The sequence below is a fragment of the Lycium ferocissimum genome, chromosome 6, assembly GCF_029784015.1.
Source record: "Lycium ferocissimum isolate CSIRO_LF1 chromosome 6, AGI_CSIRO_Lferr_CH_V1, whole genome shotgun sequence".
Taxonomy (NCBI): Eukaryota; Viridiplantae; Streptophyta; class Magnoliopsida; order Solanales; family Solanaceae; genus Lycium; species Lycium ferocissimum.
Window position 1 is genome coordinate 6,059,494 of NC_081347.1, and position 22,691 is coordinate 6,082,184.

Sequence of the window (22,691 nt, forward strand, 5' to 3'; positions counted from 1 at the left end):
TTGGCTAAGAATGATAATTCTACGTCAGGTTGTAACGTAAGTTTAAGAGAGAATGGGACCCACATATAATTTTCCCCGCAACCAAACCCCAAACTTTGTTCTAATTTCTAAGGACTAGATAGTTGGACTATTAGGAATTTTGAAATTTTTGACTTAAATAACGCATTATTTAAAGTAGTTAACAATAATAATAATATTTTAAAATTTTAAAAAGTAGATTAAACATATTTGATAGTAACGTAATATATGAAAAGAACTTTTACAGAAAAACTCGATGGTTGAAGATTTCCTCTTTGCTTATCTTTAGTCTGTGGGCCCAAATAATGGTCATTATCTTTTCTCTTTCCTTCATTCCTCTCCGCTCTGTTCTTTTCTATCTTCTCTCTGTGTGGAAACGGAAAAAATCAATAGCGGGTTTAGAATTTTCATTTAAGGGGTTTGAAAAAAAAAAAATTTAATAATGTTTGTAAACATGTAATTTTAACCCTTTTCGGATATTTCATCTTATAGTGTCTAAATATTTCTTTTAATTTTATTTTTTTAAAGTGTCGATTTTATTCTAGTTTATTTTTATTTTAATAAATTTGATTTTTTAAAGAAAGAAAAGTTACAAAAAATTCTGTATGGGTTTTAATTTTGCTTAGTTAGTTATTTATTTTAGATAGTATTTTCTTTAATTGTCTAGAAATAATTATTAAGTATTTCTTGTTTTACATTATAAAAAGAAAAAAAGGAAAAAAAGAAAAGTCACGTTGGATTGGGCAAAAGGGGAATCTTCTTTTCTATTTTGGGCAAGGGACCACTCACAATAAACACCTGATAAGAGACACAACACACAATACAGAGGAGGGATATATTTAAAAAAAAGAGGAGGACACGTGACAGAATTTGAGGAGGAGAATACTTTATAGGGTTGGGCCCCACTCTTCTTATCTTTTTTCAATAGGCATATATTCATTTTTCTTTTTCAATAGCAGACACACACATCAGCATAGCAAAAAATGGCGGACCCACTCCTTCTTTTTCATTCAATTTTTTCCACAGATAGGATCACACACAGAGATAGAAAGGAGTTGGATCTTGGCTTCGTTTCTTGGTTTAATCGTATTTTCCGATGAGGTCTGAGTTTATTCGAGCTCGAGTAGGTTGAGTTTCCTTCGAGACTGTCGAAAGAGGTTCCGATCGGGGTTCAAGATCGCGGTTCAAGCTTTGGTGTTGATATTGAAAAGTTGCTGCACATATTGAGTAATTTCAGAGCCAAAGTTTGGCTAATAAAGGTCCATTCTAATCCTTATTTACTATTTTAATATTGTTTCAAATTTGACCTTGTTTTGATTGTTGAATGCTTTATGCATGATTCGTGGTTATGTTCGTGATTTGCTTCAAATTGGTTTGGTGCTCCTTGATTAAAATGAATGCATATGAACCTGGAGATTAATTAGAACTAAAACTGGATTTTTAGTTTACAATGCACGTAATAAAATGAAGGGAATACTTTGGGGTTGGTAGGCAGTACATTAGGCTCGTTTGATTGCTTGTGCGTTTTTACTTGCTTTCGAATATTATGTATTCATTCCCGGGTGAAATGTCCCGGAAGAAAAATTAATGTAAAAATGGAGGCCGTTTGTGAAAGAAGACCCCGGGATGTCGGGGATAACTTAGTATAGTTTAGCATAGGGTAGTATAGGTTTATTTTCTCGCATTTTATTTTATTTCGAGTTGTAATAATTTAGACTTATTTTCGAACTCTTTTGTGCGCGTGCTTGTTTGAGATTACCTTATTGAGTTTTTATTTAAGCCAATACGAGTTAATTAAAGCGACCGTGCTAAAACTACGAGACTCGAGGGATGCCTCACACCTTCCCCTCGGTCAACAGAATTCCTTAATCGGAATCTCTATCGCTGATAAGTTTTTAGACTCAAACTTGTTTTGAAAGGGATATTGATTTTACGGTGACTTAGCACACCAAAACTCGATATCAGGTGGCAACTCGTTTTCTCTAAATAAAATCCCTTTTCGAAACACAATTTTCGTCACTTTCGATTTGAAAACCCTTTTGAACTTAACATAAATAAATCATTTTTTGGGAAAAAAGGGGTGTGACAATGTTGTCGATTGGAATCAAACATAGGACGTCACTAGAGACAATTTTGAACACCCTGAATCTCTTGAGCAAACATTTTGCAGTTGTTCAGGGTATTCAAAAGTTCATATTATATACATAAACACAGAAAATTTATCTTATATATACACTATGAACACCCTCGGCACCGTAGGCATTTGAATTGTTTCAAAAGGATGGGTGGAATATTTTGCAATGCTATTTTTGTTTTTAAATTGTTGATTTCTAGTTCCAAGGAGTAAAATATACATATTTTTTGCTTTATCCGTGAAATTATTTTCTATTGCAAATTGAAGGAAGGGGGTTATGCTCTCCAATATTTATTTTTTCACTCTTACATTCTGCATATTTCCACCATAGCCAGTCAGGATTTGCAGTTAAAATAAAGGATACCCGCAACTCGAATTTATGGGAAAGCTCACACACCAGTTAAGAGTGCCTTGCATATTTTCTTATTTTAATTTCTCAATGCGTGAAACTGTAGATTAGAAAAGAAGAAAAAAAATTACGTTGAAACTTTTTGTTGGACTTAAATCTGCAGTTGAATTGTGCAATTCTTTTTCGGATTGTATATTGTTTTTAGGAAAGAGAGAGAGTTAGTACACTTTGTCATAATGCAGCAGTAATTGAACCAGAGTGTCGTTACTCAGAGTAACGTAATATTGGTAAAATGTTATTCACATTTACGTTTTATCTCTATTTACTCCACCCACATTAATTTTTGTCTGTTAATTTTTTTAATAAAATATCACATAAAACGTTACTGTCAAATACGTTTATTCTATTTTGGTAAATTTTCAAAATATCTATATTATTATTGTTAACTGCTTTAAATAATGCACTATTTAACGCTTTGGTATTAAACTAGCAGCGTAGAGTACAACACTCATAAGCAAATAGCAAATGAATATTCCAATTTTCACCTTATTTTTCCAACACTATTAACTTGTGCAGACTACAACACCCTTGGAGCACTATAAAACTACAAACGCGTATGCATCAAAACTGAGCTTTAAAGCCTGTTTGGATGGGCTTAAAAAAGCAGTTTATAAGCTTAAAACAGCTTATAAGCCAAAAAAAAAAAAAAGTTGCGCTACAAAAGTATTATAAGCTATTTTCAAATTATAAGTTCTGTTTTAAAGTTTAAGCCCAGCTACCAATTATTTTTTTGAACTTATTTTAAGCAAAATGGTTTATATGTTTTGTACGTTAAACATTTCAAAATAAAACAAACATAAGCTATTTTAAAAGAACTTATAAAGCAATCCAAACGGGCTCTTAGTTATCATGGAGTTGAACATCAACATTGCTATTAACATATTTGCCGTTATTTCTGCCATATTGTAAGCCTAGCATGGTGGTGCTTGCGCACTATATGCACATCAGCCACCAGTACTACCTACAGCTCTGGCATTGGCACCGGCACCAGCCATAAATTTACCCGTTAACATACAACTTCCAGCTGTTTCATGCTCATTTGATGACATTGTTTAAGGTTATTAGCTCTGAACTCACGGTACTTTTGAAATAATGGAATTTTATGATTTTTCATGTATTATTTACAAAAGATATTAATGATCAATTTAACGTACGTTATAAGTTATGAACTCTATCCACCTCTACCTTTTGTTTAGTCGAACAAATATATACCTGTTTCAATTTATATGAACATATTACTATTTAATTACTGACGTGTTTTTTTGACCACATTTTCCTTACAATTTTTCTAAGTCATTGAATTATAAATTATCACAACTTATAGTACTTTTTATGTAGTTTCTAAATATATAAATTTTTGTTTTTACAAACTTGAAAAATCATGTCATAATTTAAGATCAAAATTATAAAATTTGACCCTCGTACTCTGAAAAGGTTTACATAAATTGAAAGGATGGAATATACGATAGACAAAAGTCTGCCCCTTCTGAATTGATTTTTTTTTTTTTGTGGCGCAGGCATAAGAAAGGATCTATGAAGCTACGTACATCAGAAGGATCTATGAAGCTACGTACATCAGCAAAATGAGTGAAAGATAGTTTGTTTATTCTATAAATTGTTGTACCACGTGTATTTAAGTTATGCGATATTTGGATTTTATGTAATAAAAACATTTGATTTCTCCAAATAAATGATATATTTGTGTTTTGAGTGCGATAGTCTTTCAAATGTATGTTTTACAGCGGCATGCGATCCAAGATTTTCATTCAAAAGGTGTTAAAAAAGTTAAGCTAAATATACACCGTAATTTTTTGCGAGGTGTTCAAAAGTTAATATATGCACATAAACACAGAAAATTTACCCTATATATACAATGTAATTTTTTGCTGAAGGTGTTCGGGTGAACACCCTGGCCCCCAAGTAGATCTGCCCCTGTTTTCGGGGACGAACTCAAAATTTGAATTTTATGCTTTTGAGTTTAAAATTTTACCACATTCCCATCTAATTACTTAGTTCGAAAATTATTATATATATTTATGCAGTAAATTAAACTCATTGAATTCAGATGAACCTATAACATAATTATTAAATCTAGCGATGTGTGTTTTTTGGTAATTGCTTTTTAAGTGGTGTTCTAGTGTCACGAGAGAACTTTTTTTTTTTTTTTCTAGATGTATTTTAGTTAAAATTCATAAATTCTACCATTAGGTGAGGATGAATTTTTTTTTCCTTTTGTAATCAATTAATATAAATAGTCATACTTGTATAGTTGTAGTAGATCTCACCTTCTAACACTTGAGCTGGTGCTCCTACTTCCACTCCTGCACCTCTCTAATCCCCCTCTTCTCTTTTAAGAAATCAATTTCTATATTTTTATTTATAGTCAAAACTCTCTATAACAATATTTGACATTTAAAATATTACTTTTTTGGTCCCAAATTAAGTACTATCATCTTAGGAAAAAAATTTATCTCAAAATAAGTGTCACCTTAGGAATTCAAGACAAAAATTGGCAACTGTTTCCAACAATGCCATGCATTAAATAAGTAATCCTCTTTAATATTGTTCAATTAAAAAAAAAACATCTAATAAATAGGGATAATTTAGTAAGCTCCACATTATATTTATCGATTTTTTAAGGGATGTAGTTTTTGCTAAGATAACTCTTATTTTGGATCGGAGGCAGTACTCTTTAGTCTTTAATTGTTCTTGGATTGAAGCATCTGGAATTGACATAATGGGGCCTTAAAATAAGCTTCCAACGTGTGAAACAAAGAGTTTATGGAAGGAGAGTGAAAAAAGAATCATTAATTTTCTTTTTACCTTTTCAACGAAAATAAGACTTTTCATTTCCTTTTTGGGGCTATGCAAAACTCACTCATTTTCCTAAACATCAACGTAAACTTCCTCTCTTTCTAATGGCTTGTGAATCTTCACACATTTTGGTAAATTTTGAGAACTTTAAGGACTTTTTCATGCCACTAAAAATGATGATGTTATGGAAAAGGTTATAGAGGCCCCACCAAGCGTACTCATACATATTTGAATCTTTTATGTAGAAATATTATTAAACTTGTTTCAAATTATGTTTTTCCTTAAGAATTTATTATAGACACATAAAGAATTATCATGTCATTCAATTCTATGTTAATATAGGCTTAATTATTGAATTAAAATATTATACTTATAATATTATTTATTGATGTTATTTATCATTTATAATTTGCTATTTGAATTTTTTATTCGTCCATTTAGTAATTCGTTTTAATTTTCTCTTACAATCTTATGCCGGACATGCTGGCGAACATAAATAATTTATAAAGATTTCACTTAAGTTAGGATTAAGTTTTTAAATTAAGAAATAAATATAAAGAACTTATATCATTGTTAAATACTTCAAAAATGTAAATTACAGTCCCTCCGTCTCAATCGGAAAAAATGAATTCCAAAGTACGGTAATTGATCAATAAATTTTACATGCGCACACTATTAATATAAAATTTATTATACCGTATTGAAAGAGTAACTATAAAATATTATTTTTACATATTCAAAAATGTTTGAAAAAATAATGTAGTTAAAGAAAATATAATTTGACTTTCAAAAAGTAAAAATACTAAACAATTGCAAAAGTTGTATTTTTTTTACTTTTTTTAAATATCGGATAATCAATATTTTATATAGTTTAAAATAATTGAGTTACGTTTGACATGAAAAAGTTATTACAATGTAGATTTCATAAAATGGTTTATTAAATTAAGAAAAGGTAAAAAGTGTTATTTTTAACATGCATCTTTTGGAAGGTAAAAGAAAGCTTAAATTTGTAACAATTAATTCTATTGACTTTTCAGTATTTTTTTTGTGATTTAATTTGAAAGAATATCTACAAAAAATTCTTGTAATAACAAGGCTTTTAATTATTTATATTTATTTGTACGTTAACTTTATTGGTTTCATCATGCAAAAATATTACGCATCAAATATTTTTGACATAAATTGAATATTGTAATATCTTTGGTAAAAAATAAAAAAAGTTAAAAGAGTGGATTTAATTCAAAGAAACAAATGAACTTAATTTAACATATGAAAACTCAATTTGGATCATCGAGAGAATTTAATATCAAAAACTTTAAGTAAAAATGAAAATTAGAAGAGAGCTTTCAACCGCTTGATATATATATTTTTTAAAAATCTAATATATAAACTAAGAAAAATACTTTCCTTTAATTTTCAGGTACGTGTTGGATCTTGGCTTCGTTTCTTGGTTTAATCGTATTTTCCGATGAGGTCTGAGTTTATTTGAGCTCGAGTAGGTTGAGTTTCCTTCGAGACTGTCGAAAGAGGTTCCGGTCGGGGTTCAAGATCGCGGTTCAAGCTTTGGTGTTGATATTGAAAAGTTGCTGCACATATTGAGTAATTTCAGAGCCAAAGTTTGGGTAGTAAAGGTCCATTCTAATCCTTATTTACTATTTTAATATTGTTTCAAATTTGACCTTGTTTTGATTGTTGAATGCTTTATGCATGATTCGTGGTTATGTTCGTGATTTGCTTCAAATTGGTTTATTGCTCCTTGATTAAAATGAATGCATATGAACCTGGAGATTAATTAGAACTAAAAATGGATTTTTAGTTTACAATGAACGTAATAAAATAAAGGGAATGCTTTGGGGTTTGTAGGCAACACATTAGGCTCGTCTAATTGCTGGTGCGTTTTCACTTGCTTTCGAATATTATGTATTCATTCCGGGGTGAAATGTCCCGGAAGAAAAATTAATGTCAAAATGGAGGCCGTTTGTGAAAGAAGACCCCGGGATGTCGGGGATAGCTTAGTGTAGGTTTATTTTCTCGCATTTTATTTTATTTCGGGTTGTAATAATTTAGACTTTATTTTCGAACTCTTTTGTGCGTGTGCTTGTTTGTTGTTTGAGATTACCTTATTGAGTTTTTATTTAAGCCAATACGAGTTAATTAAAGTGACCGTGCTAAAATCACGGGGCTCGACGGATGCCTCACACCTTTTCGGGTCACCGTAATTCCTTAACCTAATCTCTCGTCACTCGATAAGTTTTTAGAGTCAAACTTGTTTTGAAAGGGATATTGATTTTACGGTGACTTGGCACACCAAAACTCGATGTCAGGTGGCGACTCTTTTTCTCTAAATAAAATCCCTTTTCGAAACACAATTTTCGTCACTTTCGATTTGAAAACCCTTTTGAACTTTAACATAAACAAATCATTTCTTGGAAAAAAAGGGGTGTGACAATGTTGTCAATTGGAATCGAATCCTGTGACACTGATTTAATTGAACACCCCGACTGAGCAAACATTTTGTATTTTTTCGTATTCAAAAGTTCATATACGTACATAAACACAAACACGTAAAATTAAATCTACCCTATATATACACCGTAATTTTTATTCAACACCCTCAAGCACCTCTAAATCCGCCCCTGGGGAAAAGGCATTTGAATCGTTTCAAAAAGATGGGTGGAGTATTTTGCAGTGCTATATTTGTTTTTAAGTTGTTGATTTCCAGTTCCAAGGAGTAGAATACACATATTTTTTGCTTATCCGTGAAATTCTTTTCTATTGCAAATTGAAGGAGGGGGTTATGCTCTCCAATATTTATTTTTTCACTCTTACAGTCTGGATATTTCCACCATAGCCAGACAGGATTTGCAGTTAAAATAAAGGATACCCGTAACTCGAATTTATGGGAAAGCTCACACACCAGTTAAGAGTGCCTTGAATATTTTTTTATTTTAATTTCTCAATGCGTAAAACTGTAGATTAGAAAAGAAGAAAAAAATTACGTTGAAACTTTTTTGTTGGACTTAAATCTGCAGTTGAATTGTGCAATTCTTTTTCGGATTGTATATTGTTTTTAGGAAAGAGAGAGAGTTAGTACACTTTGTCATAATGCAGCAGTAATTGAACCAGAGTGTATGGATTACTCGCAGAACGTAAAATTGGTAAAATGTTACTAACAGTTACGTTTTATCTCCATTTACTCCATCCACATTAATTTTTGTCTTAATTTTTTTTAATAAAATATCACCTAAAATGTTACTGTCAAATACGTTTATTCTATTTCGGTAAATTTTCAAAATATCTATATTATTATTGTTAACTGCTTTAAATAATGCACTATTTAACGCTTTGGTATTAAACAAGCAGCGTAGCGAACAACACTCTTAAGCAAAGAGCAAATGAATATTCCAATTTTAACCATATTTTTCCAACACTATTAACTTGTGCAGACCACAACAGCACTATAAAACTACAAACGCGTATACATCAAAATTGAGCTTTAGTTATCATGGAGTTGAATATCTACATTACTATTAACATATTTTCCCTTGTTTCTGCCATATTGTAAGCAGGGGCGGATGGAGCATTATAATTTGAACCCCAAACTTTTGATGTGGTGTACAAATTTATATGTAAAAATTTACTAAATTTACAATAAATAATAGATATGAATCCATAACTTTAGAAATATAATGGCTCAATGCTAAAAAATTTAAAAGATTGAACCCCAAGAGTTTAAATCCTAGATCCGCCTCTGATTGTAAGCCTAGCATGGTGGTGCTTGCCCACTATATTTTAGTGAAAATGTTTGAAAAAATAATGTAGTTAAAGAAAATACAATTTGATTTGTAATAATGCTAGACAATTGCAAAAGTTATAGTTTTTACTTTTTTAAAATATTAAAATATTTTTTAATTATCGGATAATCAATATTTTACATAATTTAGGATAAAATAGTTACGTTAACATGAAAAAGTTATTACAATGTAGATTTCATAAAATGGTTTATTAAATTAAGAAAAGATAAAAAATTGTTATTTTTAACATGCATCTTGTGGAAGGTAAAAGAAAGCTTAAAGTCGTAACAATTAATTCTATTGACTTTTTAGTATTTTTTTGTGATTTAATTTGAAAGAATATCTACAAAAAATTCTTGTAATAACAAGGCTTTTAATTATTTATATTTATTTGTAAGTTAACTTTATTGGTTTCATCATGCAAAAATATTACGCATCAAATATTTTTGACATAAATTGAATACTGTAATATCTTTGGTAAAAAATAATAATTTAGCCAATATTGATTTAATTCAAAGAAACAAATGAAATTAATTTAACATATGAAAAATCAATTTGAATAATTAGAGACTTAATCTCAAAAACTTTAAGTAAAAATGAAAATTAGAATAGCTTTCAAATGTTTGATATTTTTTTTTAAATCTAATATTCCTTAATTTTCAGGTACATTTTTGTACTATAATATTTTAGAAGTCTTTCGAAGCAAACAAAGAAGCAAGAGCAGAATTTTTTTATAAGATATCTACAAATTAAAATTTGAGATAATTACGGGACGTAACTAACTACTACTATCTAATTATAATTAGTAGCTACAGTTTCAATGAATTACATTTCATAGCTAATAGTTGTATCTTAATGACACTTAATAATTATTAAAATAAAATAATGTAAAAAAGAAAAAGGGAAGAAAGAAAAAGCATTGGAAGTGTCGTTCTTTTACTCTCTCTCTCTCTCTCTCTCTCTCTCTCTCTCTATATATATATATATATATATATATATATATATATATATATATATTTACCCACCTTCTTCTTCTTCTTCAACTATCTTCTCTCTCTAAAAAATCTCCATTTCATTTCTCTCTAAAACACACACCCCGGGGGGGGGGGTAAAAACACACACAACAATTCTTTCGTTTTTAGTTGTTTTTTATGTGTATTTTGTTGAATATCTTCTTCCATTTTTTTGATTTTAATAAAAAACGTTTCTGACATTGTTAGGGTTCTTGAACAAGCTTCGATTTCGTTTTAATGGCGAAGTTGTTGGTGACGATGACGATGAAGTATGGGTCAACGGTTGTTGGTGGCGGCGATGTTTTCGTGATCCGGGTGGTGTCGGGTGTCGTATCCGGACTTAAACAAATGCAGACACAGTCTCAAGTTGTTGTATTCATGAATATGGCAATTGTATTCACTTTTTTGAGCTTTTTTTGTTAAATTTTTCGACTGTATTCATTTTTTTAGGGTGTATTTGTTAGCATAAGCGTTGTTTTTTGTTGTTGTTGTTGTGAAATTTTCGTCAGATCTGGCCGGAACTAGTGGTTGGTGTTGTTGTATTCATGAATAAGACGATTGTATTCACTTTTTTGAGTTTTTTTTTGTTTGTTAATATTTTAGATTGTATTCATTTTTTTAGGGCGTATTTGTTAATTTTTGGAGTATATATGTTTTTATGTATTCAGTTTTACTCGTTGTATTCATGAATACACCGAGAATGTTTATGAATACAGATAGTCATTTCATGAATACAGTGAAAAAAGAAAAAAAAATTCGCTGTATTCATGAATACAATGGAAAAAAAAACGAATACAACAAAAAAAAAGTAGCTATGCCATGTAAATATTGAAAATGTAGCTATGACAAATTTTAAACCCCCAAAATATAGTCATTTATGTAAAATCCCCTTAAAATTTTAGGGAAAAGGACACTGTGTGTCTACTCAGCCAAACTAATCCCACATTTACCCACTGTTTGGGCTTAATTTCAGTAGGTGTTCGTTCGGCCCAAAATAATGCCAAAAAATGGACGGTCGGCCCAAAATAATGCCAAGGTCAAGCCCAATAGCCCAAGCGCTTAAAAAAAAAAAAAAAAAAAAGACTTTTTGTATACTAAGTCGCCACTAAAGGTCAAGCAAAGATATATACATATGTTGGAATTATATATACACTTTATATACAAGAATTATACGTTTTATATACATATGTTGGAATTAATCATACATTTATTTTACATAAATTATACGTTAATTATACATTTATTATACACATATTATGCAATAATGATATGATATTTTTTTTTACATATACAATAGTGATACATATTATATACCACAATGATACGGTTTCTATTATACATTTTTTATACGTATGATACACTTTCTATACAAGACTGATACAGTTTATATACACATGCTGGAATTATATATACACTTTATATACAAAAAATGATACATATTATATACAAAAATGATACAATTTTCTATTTTATACAGGGCAGTTGCACTGTGCTGATACACATTATATACACAAATGATACATATTATATACAAAAATGATACATACCTTAGTGATTCATATTTTATATTTTCTATACATTGGCGATAGTAATCTGATACATATTTTATACATAAATGACACATATTATATATAAAAATCGCCTCAAATATTTTTGTGTTAGGGTTTTTATTTAAATATTGTCTTATTTAAGTTTTGGCTAATGGATGAGATTAGTTTAGTGGGTATAATTTGGATTTGGGAAAAATTGGGTTAGAGGGTAGGATTATTTATGGCCGACCGGCCATATATGTCCTTTTCCCAAAATTTTAACGTCGGTTTGGCACGGGACAAATGACGTTAGTGAGTAGTCATATACACTTTAGACTTTCATCTTCTAACGCTTGAGCGGGTGGGTCGTACTTACACTCTGCACCTTTCTAAATCCCCTCATATGTTCCTTGCTCTCAATTTCTACTCTTTAAGAATTAAATTTCAACATTTTATTCAACTATTATACATGTTCTTGTTTTTAGGCATGTAAATTACTTTTTCTTCTAGGGTTTAGCAATTCGATTGATGGAGAAAAATCCACGACGAAGCAATCGGAGTGATGGTGATATAGTTGAATAACAGGTGTGAGGTCTCTTAATATTGTCGTTAACGAAAATTCAAAAAAATACGACTTGTTGATCTGAAAGTGGATAAGAGACATGACAAAGGAAGTAAATAACTACGTAACAAATTGTCTTCTTGTTTGCTCCTAGTGATTTTTTACGTGATAATTCGGTAAAATTGAGTAAATCTTTGATTACATGAAATAGTTTAATGATTGTATGATGTTTAACTTAAGTTGAGCTATGATCATTCATGAAATTCACTTTTTATTAATTGATTTATTTATTTATTTTTTAAGAACAAAATAAGAAAAATAAAGGAAGAGACGCTAAAGACATCTCAGCATAAATTATTGGAAAGAGTTGAATCACAAACAAAACAAAGATGCAAGATTTTCGAAAGCACTTGACCCATGGAATTTCAAAGAAGCAAGGGTTATAGCCGTATAAAATCCTCATACTACTCATGTTGCTCCTCAAATTTATTGAGCTTGTAAAATATGTATAAAACGTCAAAGTTATAACAACACAAAGCAAAGCACAACATGGCTACGTAACGCTGGTGCTTCATAAAAAAAAAAAAAAAAAAAAAAAATCTGAATTAGTCAAGCCAGTAAATTTCAAATGCATGCAACATGACTATATAACAAGAATGTCGGTTTGTTGGTTGAAGACAATGACAAATACTCTGTGCCATCACTTTTCACGTCGTAAATATTGTAGAAAGTGAGCTTTTGGCTGCTAAACATTTGGACTTGGCGCAAATGGCCACAATTCTGCCCTCTTCATTAGTCTCAATTACTTCGTCCAAAGTACGGCATGGGAATTAGATTTGTAAAGCTCACCCCTAACTATGGTTGCGTATTTTGCTTTTCTTTCCTTTGATTAACACATCGTTTATATCACATTAGGAAGTGTGGGTTTGGGGGGGGGGGGGAAGGGGAGGGAAGTACTCTTATCCAAGAATTTCAAAAGATGTATGAAAGTGTAAAGTTAGTGAAATCCTTACTTTTGAAAGGTCCTAAATACATTAGTTCTTACTTGTTAGGCTGGCAAATGTTTCATGTTCATTACCATTTGAGTTTGTTGATTGCGCCTGGGAACTTGCTTAGTGTGCATTTTTTAATCCTTGTTTGAGAGAGTGAATGTTTAACTGAACTTTTTTTTTTTTTTGTGTTCAGCGAAGCAAATCCAGGATTTCCTGTTCACTGCAAGGGAGAAAGATGCTCGATCCGTGAAGATCAAGAAAAAAACAGGATATGGTTTAAGTTCAAGGTTCACTGCTCTAATTAAGTACCTCTACACACTGTGTGTGTCCTACTTTGAGAAGGCCGACAAGTTGAAGCAGTCAACTTCCTCCAGGTACACTTGTCTTTTGGTGCTTACATTTTGGTTATGTTTTTCCACTGTCTAGTTTATTTGCTCTATTGTCGCTAATTGTTGATGTAGTTCATGAATATATCTAGTGGTTTTGGGAAGGTTTGAGCGTGCACGGCCTTTGAAGATGGAAGCATTTATGTCTTTGTATTTCTTCCTTAGATTGACTAGATACTTGAGAATTCGAAGAACTTGTGTTCCTTGACCATTTCTTGACCTGCAAATGTCTAAAGTTTTGTTCATTTTAAATATTGTGTTGCTTTTTCTCTTGTCCAGTTTGACTTTATTGTAAGCCTTAATGTTGTTCAACAAGAATTTTGGTAGTTAGATACCAAAATTTGCACAATTTGGCTGATTTCAATTTTCTTTCAAAAAAGAAAAGGAAGCTCTGAAATAAGATCAAACTCCCGCTATACACGGGATCCCTTAAGAAATTTTGACTACGGCTGCCTATTCTATGCAGCTGCATTTTTTATGAAAAGTACTAGTATTATCTTTAAATTCTCAAAGAAGAGGAATGTCAGCTTTTCTTGTTTAGATACTCATGCCTTTTGACAACAGGTTAAGAATGTTAAAATTGTCTAATACAGGAAAGAATGAATGATCTCTTAAAAATTAAATGAGAATTCGTGTATTCTTAAAATGGGGCCTCTATATCTTGCTGCTGCAATCCAATTTTTTGTTAGATACCAGTGTTCAATGACAGGATTTTCATGTTCAGGGTTACATAACACTTCAACCAAAAAGTTTGGATCAGTGCTAGTCAAAAAGTACTATAGGTTCATACAAGAATGCTTAAATTAATCAATAGAAAAATGCAAGACAAGGGTTTATACATTTCAGTCTGTATAAGAACATTAATATTACTGCAATTTACCTCTTTGTCAGATCAGTTAATTGATGTCTTATTTCACACCCTAGGAGACAAATCAACTTACCAAAAATAGGCAGATTCAATGTATTGGTAAGTGCTTGATCTATTAAAATGCAGACATATGGCAAGTTCTTCATCAAATTCCTCATTAATGCCACCATTATTATGACCACTTTCAAAATCGCAGAGCATATAGAATGACTTATCCACTAGATTGTAACGTAGTATGGACATTTCAGGAATGTGAAAGACCAAGAACGAATGCTCCTCTTTCTCTCCCCTTACGACATTAAGCACAGCCATGGCATGGTAATGAAAATCTGTTGTCTGAAGGTAACGTCGAATTATCTGAGGAAATGACAACACAACAGCTTCAACATTCACCTCGGATTTCAAGAACCACCCTGTACCATCATGTTTCATCTCATAAAAGTTGTACAAAGTTAGTTTCTGGTGATTCACTTGGAGCAAGTGAAAATGTCCATAAGACTCCCCAAAATAGACAATCCTATGATCCTCTTCATCCGAACCTCGTCCATTAATGAAATCAGGAAATTCTTCAAACTTCTCTTGTTCCACGTTGAAACGTTCTTTACATGACACATAAATGGCTCCATTCCAGTAAACTAGACCATGTTTGAAACTTATATCGTAACGTCTAGGAAAATATGGACCAGAGGCTCTCCACATCATAGTTTCGGATGAGTAAATCTCAATTTGGTGGTTCGCAGTTCCTGTTCAGAAATTTGGAGGCAGATAACTTTGTAATGAGGCGATTTCCAGGGATCAAAGGCTAAACTCATCCTGATAACATCCCCTAATGGCTTAGGAAGTGTGATGAATTGTTGAGTAGTCGGGTTGAATATGTAGTAGTTTTCATTAAATGTAAAAGGATTATGAAACGTGCGGCAGAGCAAAATACCATTGCAAGACTACAGGATGAAGATTTTAGGAGAGTCACGTTGTAGAAAAGGGATCTTTTGGAATGGTGCTGGAATTGGATATTTCAGGCTAAAAGACACAAATTTGTGAAAAGGATTGGTTAAAAATGAACAATGACAAGAATATGCCACTTGCAGGGCCGAAACAGGGAATTCTGAGGTGCGTGAAGTGAGGACTAGAAAATTCTTGGTTGACATCATTTGGGCATTATTTGATAGTCTTCAGCTAAGAAGGTTGTTCATTATCGCCAACTATTTGATAGCAATTTCTGGTATTGCAGAGGACGGGACGTGACTTTTCAAGAGGAAGACAATTTTGTTATTCTTTTTCTTCATTTATAGTCACGCCTTTTTGTTTTAATTTAGGTAGTTCAATAATCTCCTTCAATTCTCCTTGGTGCATCATTTCTTTTTTGATGAAGTATTTGAACCGGTTATAGTACAGTTTTTTATTTTTAGGTAGAATTTCCCTTAGAATTGCTTTTTCACACTTTCCTGGTGTTTATTCTCAACTTAGAGGTCATACATGATGAGTTAACAAAGTCATGCACACTTGCAAGCCACTGCTAATTAGCAAGAAGCTCATTTGATTGGAATTTCCTCAACTCAGGTAATATCTAATGCACTCTTGACTGATACTGGCTGCTTTTAATAATTTAGGAAACATATTGATCTCTGGAATTAGGTTAGTAAATTAAAATTCTGCTCTAACTGGTTTTGTATGATAATTTACTCCCCAGGAAAATATGGAAAAAATGATAGCTGGTGCACTAACAAAGTTGTTTCTCTACATGGTCATGAACATTTGTTCTTGCATTTAACCCTCATATCCCTCCACTTCATTCTCCTATTTATCTGTTGTAAGTTCAATTCTAGAAAAAGAGTTTCCCTATTGAGCTCTTAGATTTCCTTTTAGTCTTCAATATGTTGCAATAAGTTGAAGTGATTATGTTTCTTATTTTATTTTTGAATTCATGAAGATTTATTATTACTACAGTAAGAAAGTTTTTGCAGCAAAGTGTAAACAAGAAATTTTATGAAAGTAGCTTATAAAGTAGAAACTTCGGAGGAAACTGACAAAAATATATGCCCTCTACTTAGACATTAATTAACTTTTCATTTCTAATTTGGCTCGATTACTCTGAAAAATCAAGAACCTGCTGCTAGAGAGTGAAAGATATCACTGAAAGTTTCCTCAACGAACTAATAAAATATTAGGGAACTTAAAGAGAAGCAGGCACTCCAATTCTTCAATGGAGAAAGAAAAATGTAAGAATAATTAGGCAAGATACCTCAGCTATGAACTTTTAAAATAATGGAGCTCTTTGTTGGAGTTCGATGAATGCATATCAAATATGTTGTCTCAAATGGTATTGCAGAAGGTACAAAAAATATAGCGGTCATAGAATGATTGTGTTCAACATTTATATTTTGTGCCTGTAGTTTAACTCCAAAGACATTTCAATTCATGACAGACTTAGGAGAAGTGTTTGTGGCATCCTTCATTTACCAAAAAGGATGTTGATTGTGAAACTGCAAAATGGTCTACATTGACTGAGTTTTGGATTTTTGTATGATTAATTTGTTTGGAGACCAAAGTAAATAATAGAAGGTTGTCTTTGAAGTAAAAAGTCAGTAGTACTTTGAAACTTGAATTTTCAGAGATTTTTTTTTTTTTTTTTTTTTTTTTTTGGTTGTTGAGATTTGCTTTGGTAATCTTTTTAGATGAAAATTTGTTTTCTGCTGGTCATTGGGTACTGCTTTGAGTGCTCAATGTGCATTATTCATGTTTTTATTTGGTACCTTTCATTCCGACTTATGCATCGATTCTGATATACTGGAAAGAAATTCTGTCTCTCTTATTTTCATAAAGATGGGCAAGAGAAAGGTCGCGTTGAAAGACGAAAGAAGGAAGGTCAAGAAAGACAAAGAGGCCAAGAAAGATCCTAATAAGCTTAACAGGCTTTCCAGTGCCTTCTTCATATTCCTCTAGGCTTTGTTTTCTTATAATAAGTTCAGATTCAGTGGCATATTATAGTTGTGTGATGTAACCAACAAATGGTCATGTATGCTACCGCAATTAGGAATTCAGGAAGATATTTAAAAAGGAAAATCCTAATGTGAAGGCTGTATCAGCTGTAAGCTTTTGATAATTATTTGAGAAGCATCGTTTCCATTAATAGTTGGTTCTTAGCAATTGATCGCTTCTTGGTTTCACCTTATAAATAAAGGTCAGCAAAGACGAAGATGAAAAACGGAAATCTATGAGCCCAAGTGTAAGTAATTTAATTCATTTCCTAAGATTAGTGATTCAACCTGCCAATTTGGTCCGCGATCACTTCATACATGTCATATTGTTATGTTGTTATATCAGTTTACAGGTTGCAAACTTCTTTCAGTACTCTCATTGAAGAAGAGTCAATTAGCATTGGTGAATAAATTTACTTGGTGGTGGAAATATCAGCATTTATTTTGCAGAATCAGAATGGGTTCATTAGATTCTTTTTTGTGGAAAATCTCTAATGTAATGAGTTCACTTATAAGAATGGTCTACCTGTTGAAAGCAAAAAGGAAGGCCGAGAATTTAAAGCTCATGAACGCTTACAACAAGAAGCAGGTAAACCTCATGTAACTTGTTTTTGTTTTCCCAAGATTCATATCATCTTTGTACAAATCTTTGCACAATATTAGTCATCATTTTAAAGCTAGAAAGCAGACTTCCTTATTCTCACTTCATCAATGAAATTAGCCAGAAAGCAATCCGAAAAGTCAAAATCTGAGGTACATGACGACTATACGGAGGACAGTGGACAAGTATTAATAGTTTTCGAAATTCCAGAGTGTTTTATAGAGTCTATGCTTAAGAGTGCACCTAATAGGTTTAAGCAGTTCCCGATTTTGAAGAATGCTAAAACAACAGTGTTGTCGACTCACAGTTCTCCCATGTGTAGGGGTGTGAGAGAATACTACGTATACAGTTGCAGCTCCTTTTTTGCAGTTATGCACACTTGCAAGCCACTGCTAATTATCTGTATACCTTTAATTTTGGTTTGCCTAAAGCTTTCGTTTTACTATTTCCTTTGGTGTATAAGAATTGACAAGCAGAAGTCTCCTAACACTTTTGTTACTACTTACTATAGCCCATCATTGCTCTGTGAAACTTTGGGTGTGAAGCTTGAATATCTAATAGTGTATTGATGCGGGTGCAAGAATATAGCTACTCTACTCATATATACTTGATCAAAAAAAATATAGAGATTCCACACTCATGTGGAGCTTACTCTTGCTATAGCTATGCAGGACGGTTTTTGGATCAGTAGACCAATTCAAAGGTGCATTTATCAATGATGATCAAAGTGGAGAAGGGTTATGGTACTGATTTGTGTTTAATACATAGATCTGTCTGCTATCCCTACGTGCAATGAAGAACTATCTACACTGGGTATGTTAATGTTGTTGTTGGAACTATCTACATTTTCATGAGCGTCGAATTTTCTTGATTTCTGCACCTGTGTTACAATCATTTGTTAGAAATATCCATATATAGAAGGCTGCACAAAATTAAAGCCATATAGAAATATCCAAATATCCGGTGTTAGAAAATTAGTAAGGCTGCACAAAATTAAAGCCAGAGAAGACAGAGCACATATAAAAGGAAATGAGGATGAATGGATGACACATCAATTTTTGTAATTTGATTATATGTATTGAATGAACAATGATGCTTCTTTCTGCATATTCTATGTTAGCATTTTTCCTATGTTGATTGGTATAGTGGAAAGACATCGGGTAGTGACTTCTCAGTTTAAGAACTAGAGAAAACGATAAAAAGATGTGCTACGTTATACTCCTTTTTCTCTTGTATTTCATTCCTTTTTCAGTCGGATATTTAACATTTAATTTATCCACTGCGTTAATCAGGCTTCAGGAGCAAGGTTCAGGCTACGCGAGCAACATCCTAAACAACGTTTCAGGTACGTAAAATAGTACCGATATCATCAAATAAATTTTCTATTTTTGGAAATTCGATTCTACAACTTCTTCCCTTTTCATTTTTGAAAATTTAATTTCTGCTAGAGAAGAACAAACGTAGCAAGATTTTTTTTTAACCTTCCTATGCCTTTTAAAGTTACTGTTACATTGTGCAAATTTTGTCTAATTTTTGCTGTATTGTTATTTTTTTAAGGTTCCTACACACATCCTTGTCAGATGAAAGATATTCATGCCAATTTCAAAGTCACTTCGACAAAGAGTTAGCAGGATCGTGTTAACTGGAAGACAATCCATTTAACTGAATTGAACTTGGTGTTTTTTAAAAAGTCTTGCGGCCAAGACGATAGATATAAGACATTGTAAGTAGAATCTTGATGCTATCTTCTTTACTCGAGTCTAATAGCCTGTGGACAAAAACTTGGCTAGAGATGATATAATTGCGAATGCTACAGTTAAGTTACATTGTAGCATCAGCTACGTAACGACCGTATTACATGTTCCCAAGACAATGCAAATTATTGATGTGACTGCCGCTGGTTTTCCATGACTTACTTTTAACACAATCGAAAGAAAAAGAGGTGGTTGATGACAGTTAGTTGTTGTTGTTGGAAAAAATATATCGTTTGACAACTACTGACACCCATGAGTGAGTATTTTGCTCCAAAGAATTTATGACGTTGTCTATATCTGTTTTAATAGTAATCTACATGCATTTATTTTTATAATTTATAATTTTATATCAAAGAAATGACCGGTACAATATTTATACTGCGACACTGCTATCTAAAAGCGTGTAGTCCACGAGAAAGCCACAAGCCCGTATATAAAGCCCCTCTACCTTCTTCAACTCTGTTAGCAGCCATTGCCAAGAAAGAGTGAATTATTAAGGAAGAAAAAAATATGCAATCTTTGCAGGAAAAGGCATCAGAATGGAGTGGAGTCGACCAAAATGATGCATTTGTTATTGATGAAACAAATCTCTTTGAAAAGCTTGGACTTCAGACTTTCATCAATCTCTCTACCAATTTTTATAACAGGTTCATTCTTATAATTATGCTCAAAAGAAATGTTTTTTTCTTGATGGGTTTTTAATTTCTTTAAGTGGGTATTCAAGAAAACTCGTTAAAGTTTGGGACTTTGATTGAATTGAATTATTTAGTATTTTGGGTTGGGCTCTTTTTTTGTTTGTTTGTTTTGTTTTGTTTTTTGTGTGTGTGTGTGTGTACCTCTCTCTGATGTTCTATGTGTTTCTTGAATTAATATGAAGTTCAGCGAGGTTAATGTTTTCTTGGTTGAAAAATTGAGCTATCTTTTCTTACTAGACGCATGATCACTAACAATTGTCTATTAATAACTCCACAGGTACTTTTTGCCAAACACTACTCAGAACCAGCCTACAAAGAAAGCAGCACACAGAACGCAATGTCATACCCATGATGTAGATAGTATAGCATGTAAATAGTTTCCATGTAAATAATGCAGCAATCAGTGTATGTAAACAACATAACACTTGCCAACCATAATATCCATAAATCATGCTATTTCAACTTCTGTTCATCAGTGTAGTGTTGTTTGTGTCAAGTGAACTTGTGTCTACCTTATAATATTGATCTTATATTCTCAACTGTATTTTTGGGTGATCGAACCCCTTATAGTCCAGCTCAGTTTCTTTTCAGGTCAACCGGAGACCTCTTAAAAGGATGGAGAGATCAATTCAACCCATCGCAATCATCTGTGATCCTTTATGTTGATCAAGAGGAAAGCATTTCCTATTTGGATTTTTTTCATTCCTAAAACTTAAATTCGAGACCTCTTAATTAAGGGTGGAGTGATCAATTCAACCCACCACTATTATTTGTGGTCCTTTATGTTAACCAACAGTATATGAAAGAACTGCTGCTGCTTTCGAGAAATCTCATCTTTGAGGAGAATTTTTATTTATCGACTGCTCTATTTTTGCAATCTAAATCGCTACAATTACATCAACTCTACAAAAAACCCCAGCCATTGGGCCCGAGCTGGCACAGCCCAATTCTATCTAGTCCTAATATATAAAAATAATAACTTTTAAAGATTTAGATTTTAGTTATACTATTAGCAAATATAAATATGCATTTAGATGATCAAAACAAAATAAGTTAAAATATTAGTTTATGATATGCAGGATTCAATGGTTTGTCAAATCAATAGATGCACGTAACTAGAGCAATCTATATAAAAAATACTGCATAACATATACTTATGGCAAAAAACTAATTTTTACATGACTTTTATTATAAAATAAGGTACTACTAACATAGGCACCTTTAACGCCATGCATTATGACGTAATTTTTAGATACCACCAACTAATGACTTGCATAAAATAAGATAGCACTAGAATAGCTACCTCTAAAGTCAAACATTAGGATTAATTTTCACATTGGGTAGACAGGTAAAAAGCTTTCCAATTTTAGTGCCCGTTTGGCCATAAATAACTTCCACTTTTTCCGGAATATTGTTTCTGGAATCATTTTGACATACAATTATTACAATTGTTAAATTATAGATTTCGAAAAACTCCAAAAAGCCGTTTACATAATTTTAACTCCAAATCACTTAAAATTCAAAACAACTCAAATTTGTATTAATCCAAACACAACTTCAATTTTAAATACCATTTCAACTTGAAAACAAATACTATTCTTTTTTTTTTCTTTTGAAATTACATAATATTTATGTCCAAACACCCACTTAATCCAATTGGTCCAACATTCCAACTCCCAGTAATATATTCGTAACACGTAGAAAAAGATGATTCAAATCCATAGCATGTCTGTCCACGTCACACGGCTCACATAACTAAACTTGTTTATGACAATTTCATAACCTTATTCAGGAAATTAATATCCCACTACTAATATATTTATTCATAATATTGGATGCATCATGTCCATGAAAAGTCTTGACTTATTGGTCAATTATTTTGGTAGAAAACTCGAACAAGCGTGAAGAAATCCATCTATATATACATTATATAATTCCTGATTTATTTAAAAGTGACGCGATGTTGCACCTGTCATAACCTTATTTGTCCTGCTTCCATTTATATACAAGGAGAAAAAAGTTTCATAACCTTATTTGTCCTGCTCCCATTTATATACAAGGAGAAAAAAGTTTACATATTCAGACAAATCCCATATCATGCATGTCTCTTTTAACCCGTCCTCATGACTTCATATATTTTGGCA

The 22,691-nt window shown here is 31.9% G+C and overlaps 1 protein-coding gene and 1 long non-coding RNA gene across 2 annotated transcripts; one reads left to right on the top strand and one right to left on the bottom strand.

Annotated features, from left to right (window-relative positions):
• Positions 1–14,588: 14,588 nt before the first annotated feature.
• LOC132061049 (F-box protein At5g07610-like) lies at positions 14,589–15,221 on the bottom strand. The gene has a single exon (XM_059453927.1). The coding sequence runs from the start codon at positions 15,219–15,221 to the stop codon at positions 14,589–14,591; it is 633 nt and encodes a 210-aa protein (XP_059309910.1).
• A 3,275-nt stretch (positions 15,222–18,496) lies between these two features.
• On the top strand, positions 18,497–20,009 carry LOC132060584 (uncharacterized). The gene is made up of 2 exons (XR_009415956.1): positions 18,497–18,911; positions 19,656–20,009. It is a non-coding gene; the product is annotated as an uncharacterized LOC132060584 (long non-coding RNA).
• The last annotated feature ends 2,682 nt before the right edge of the window (positions 20,010–22,691 follow it).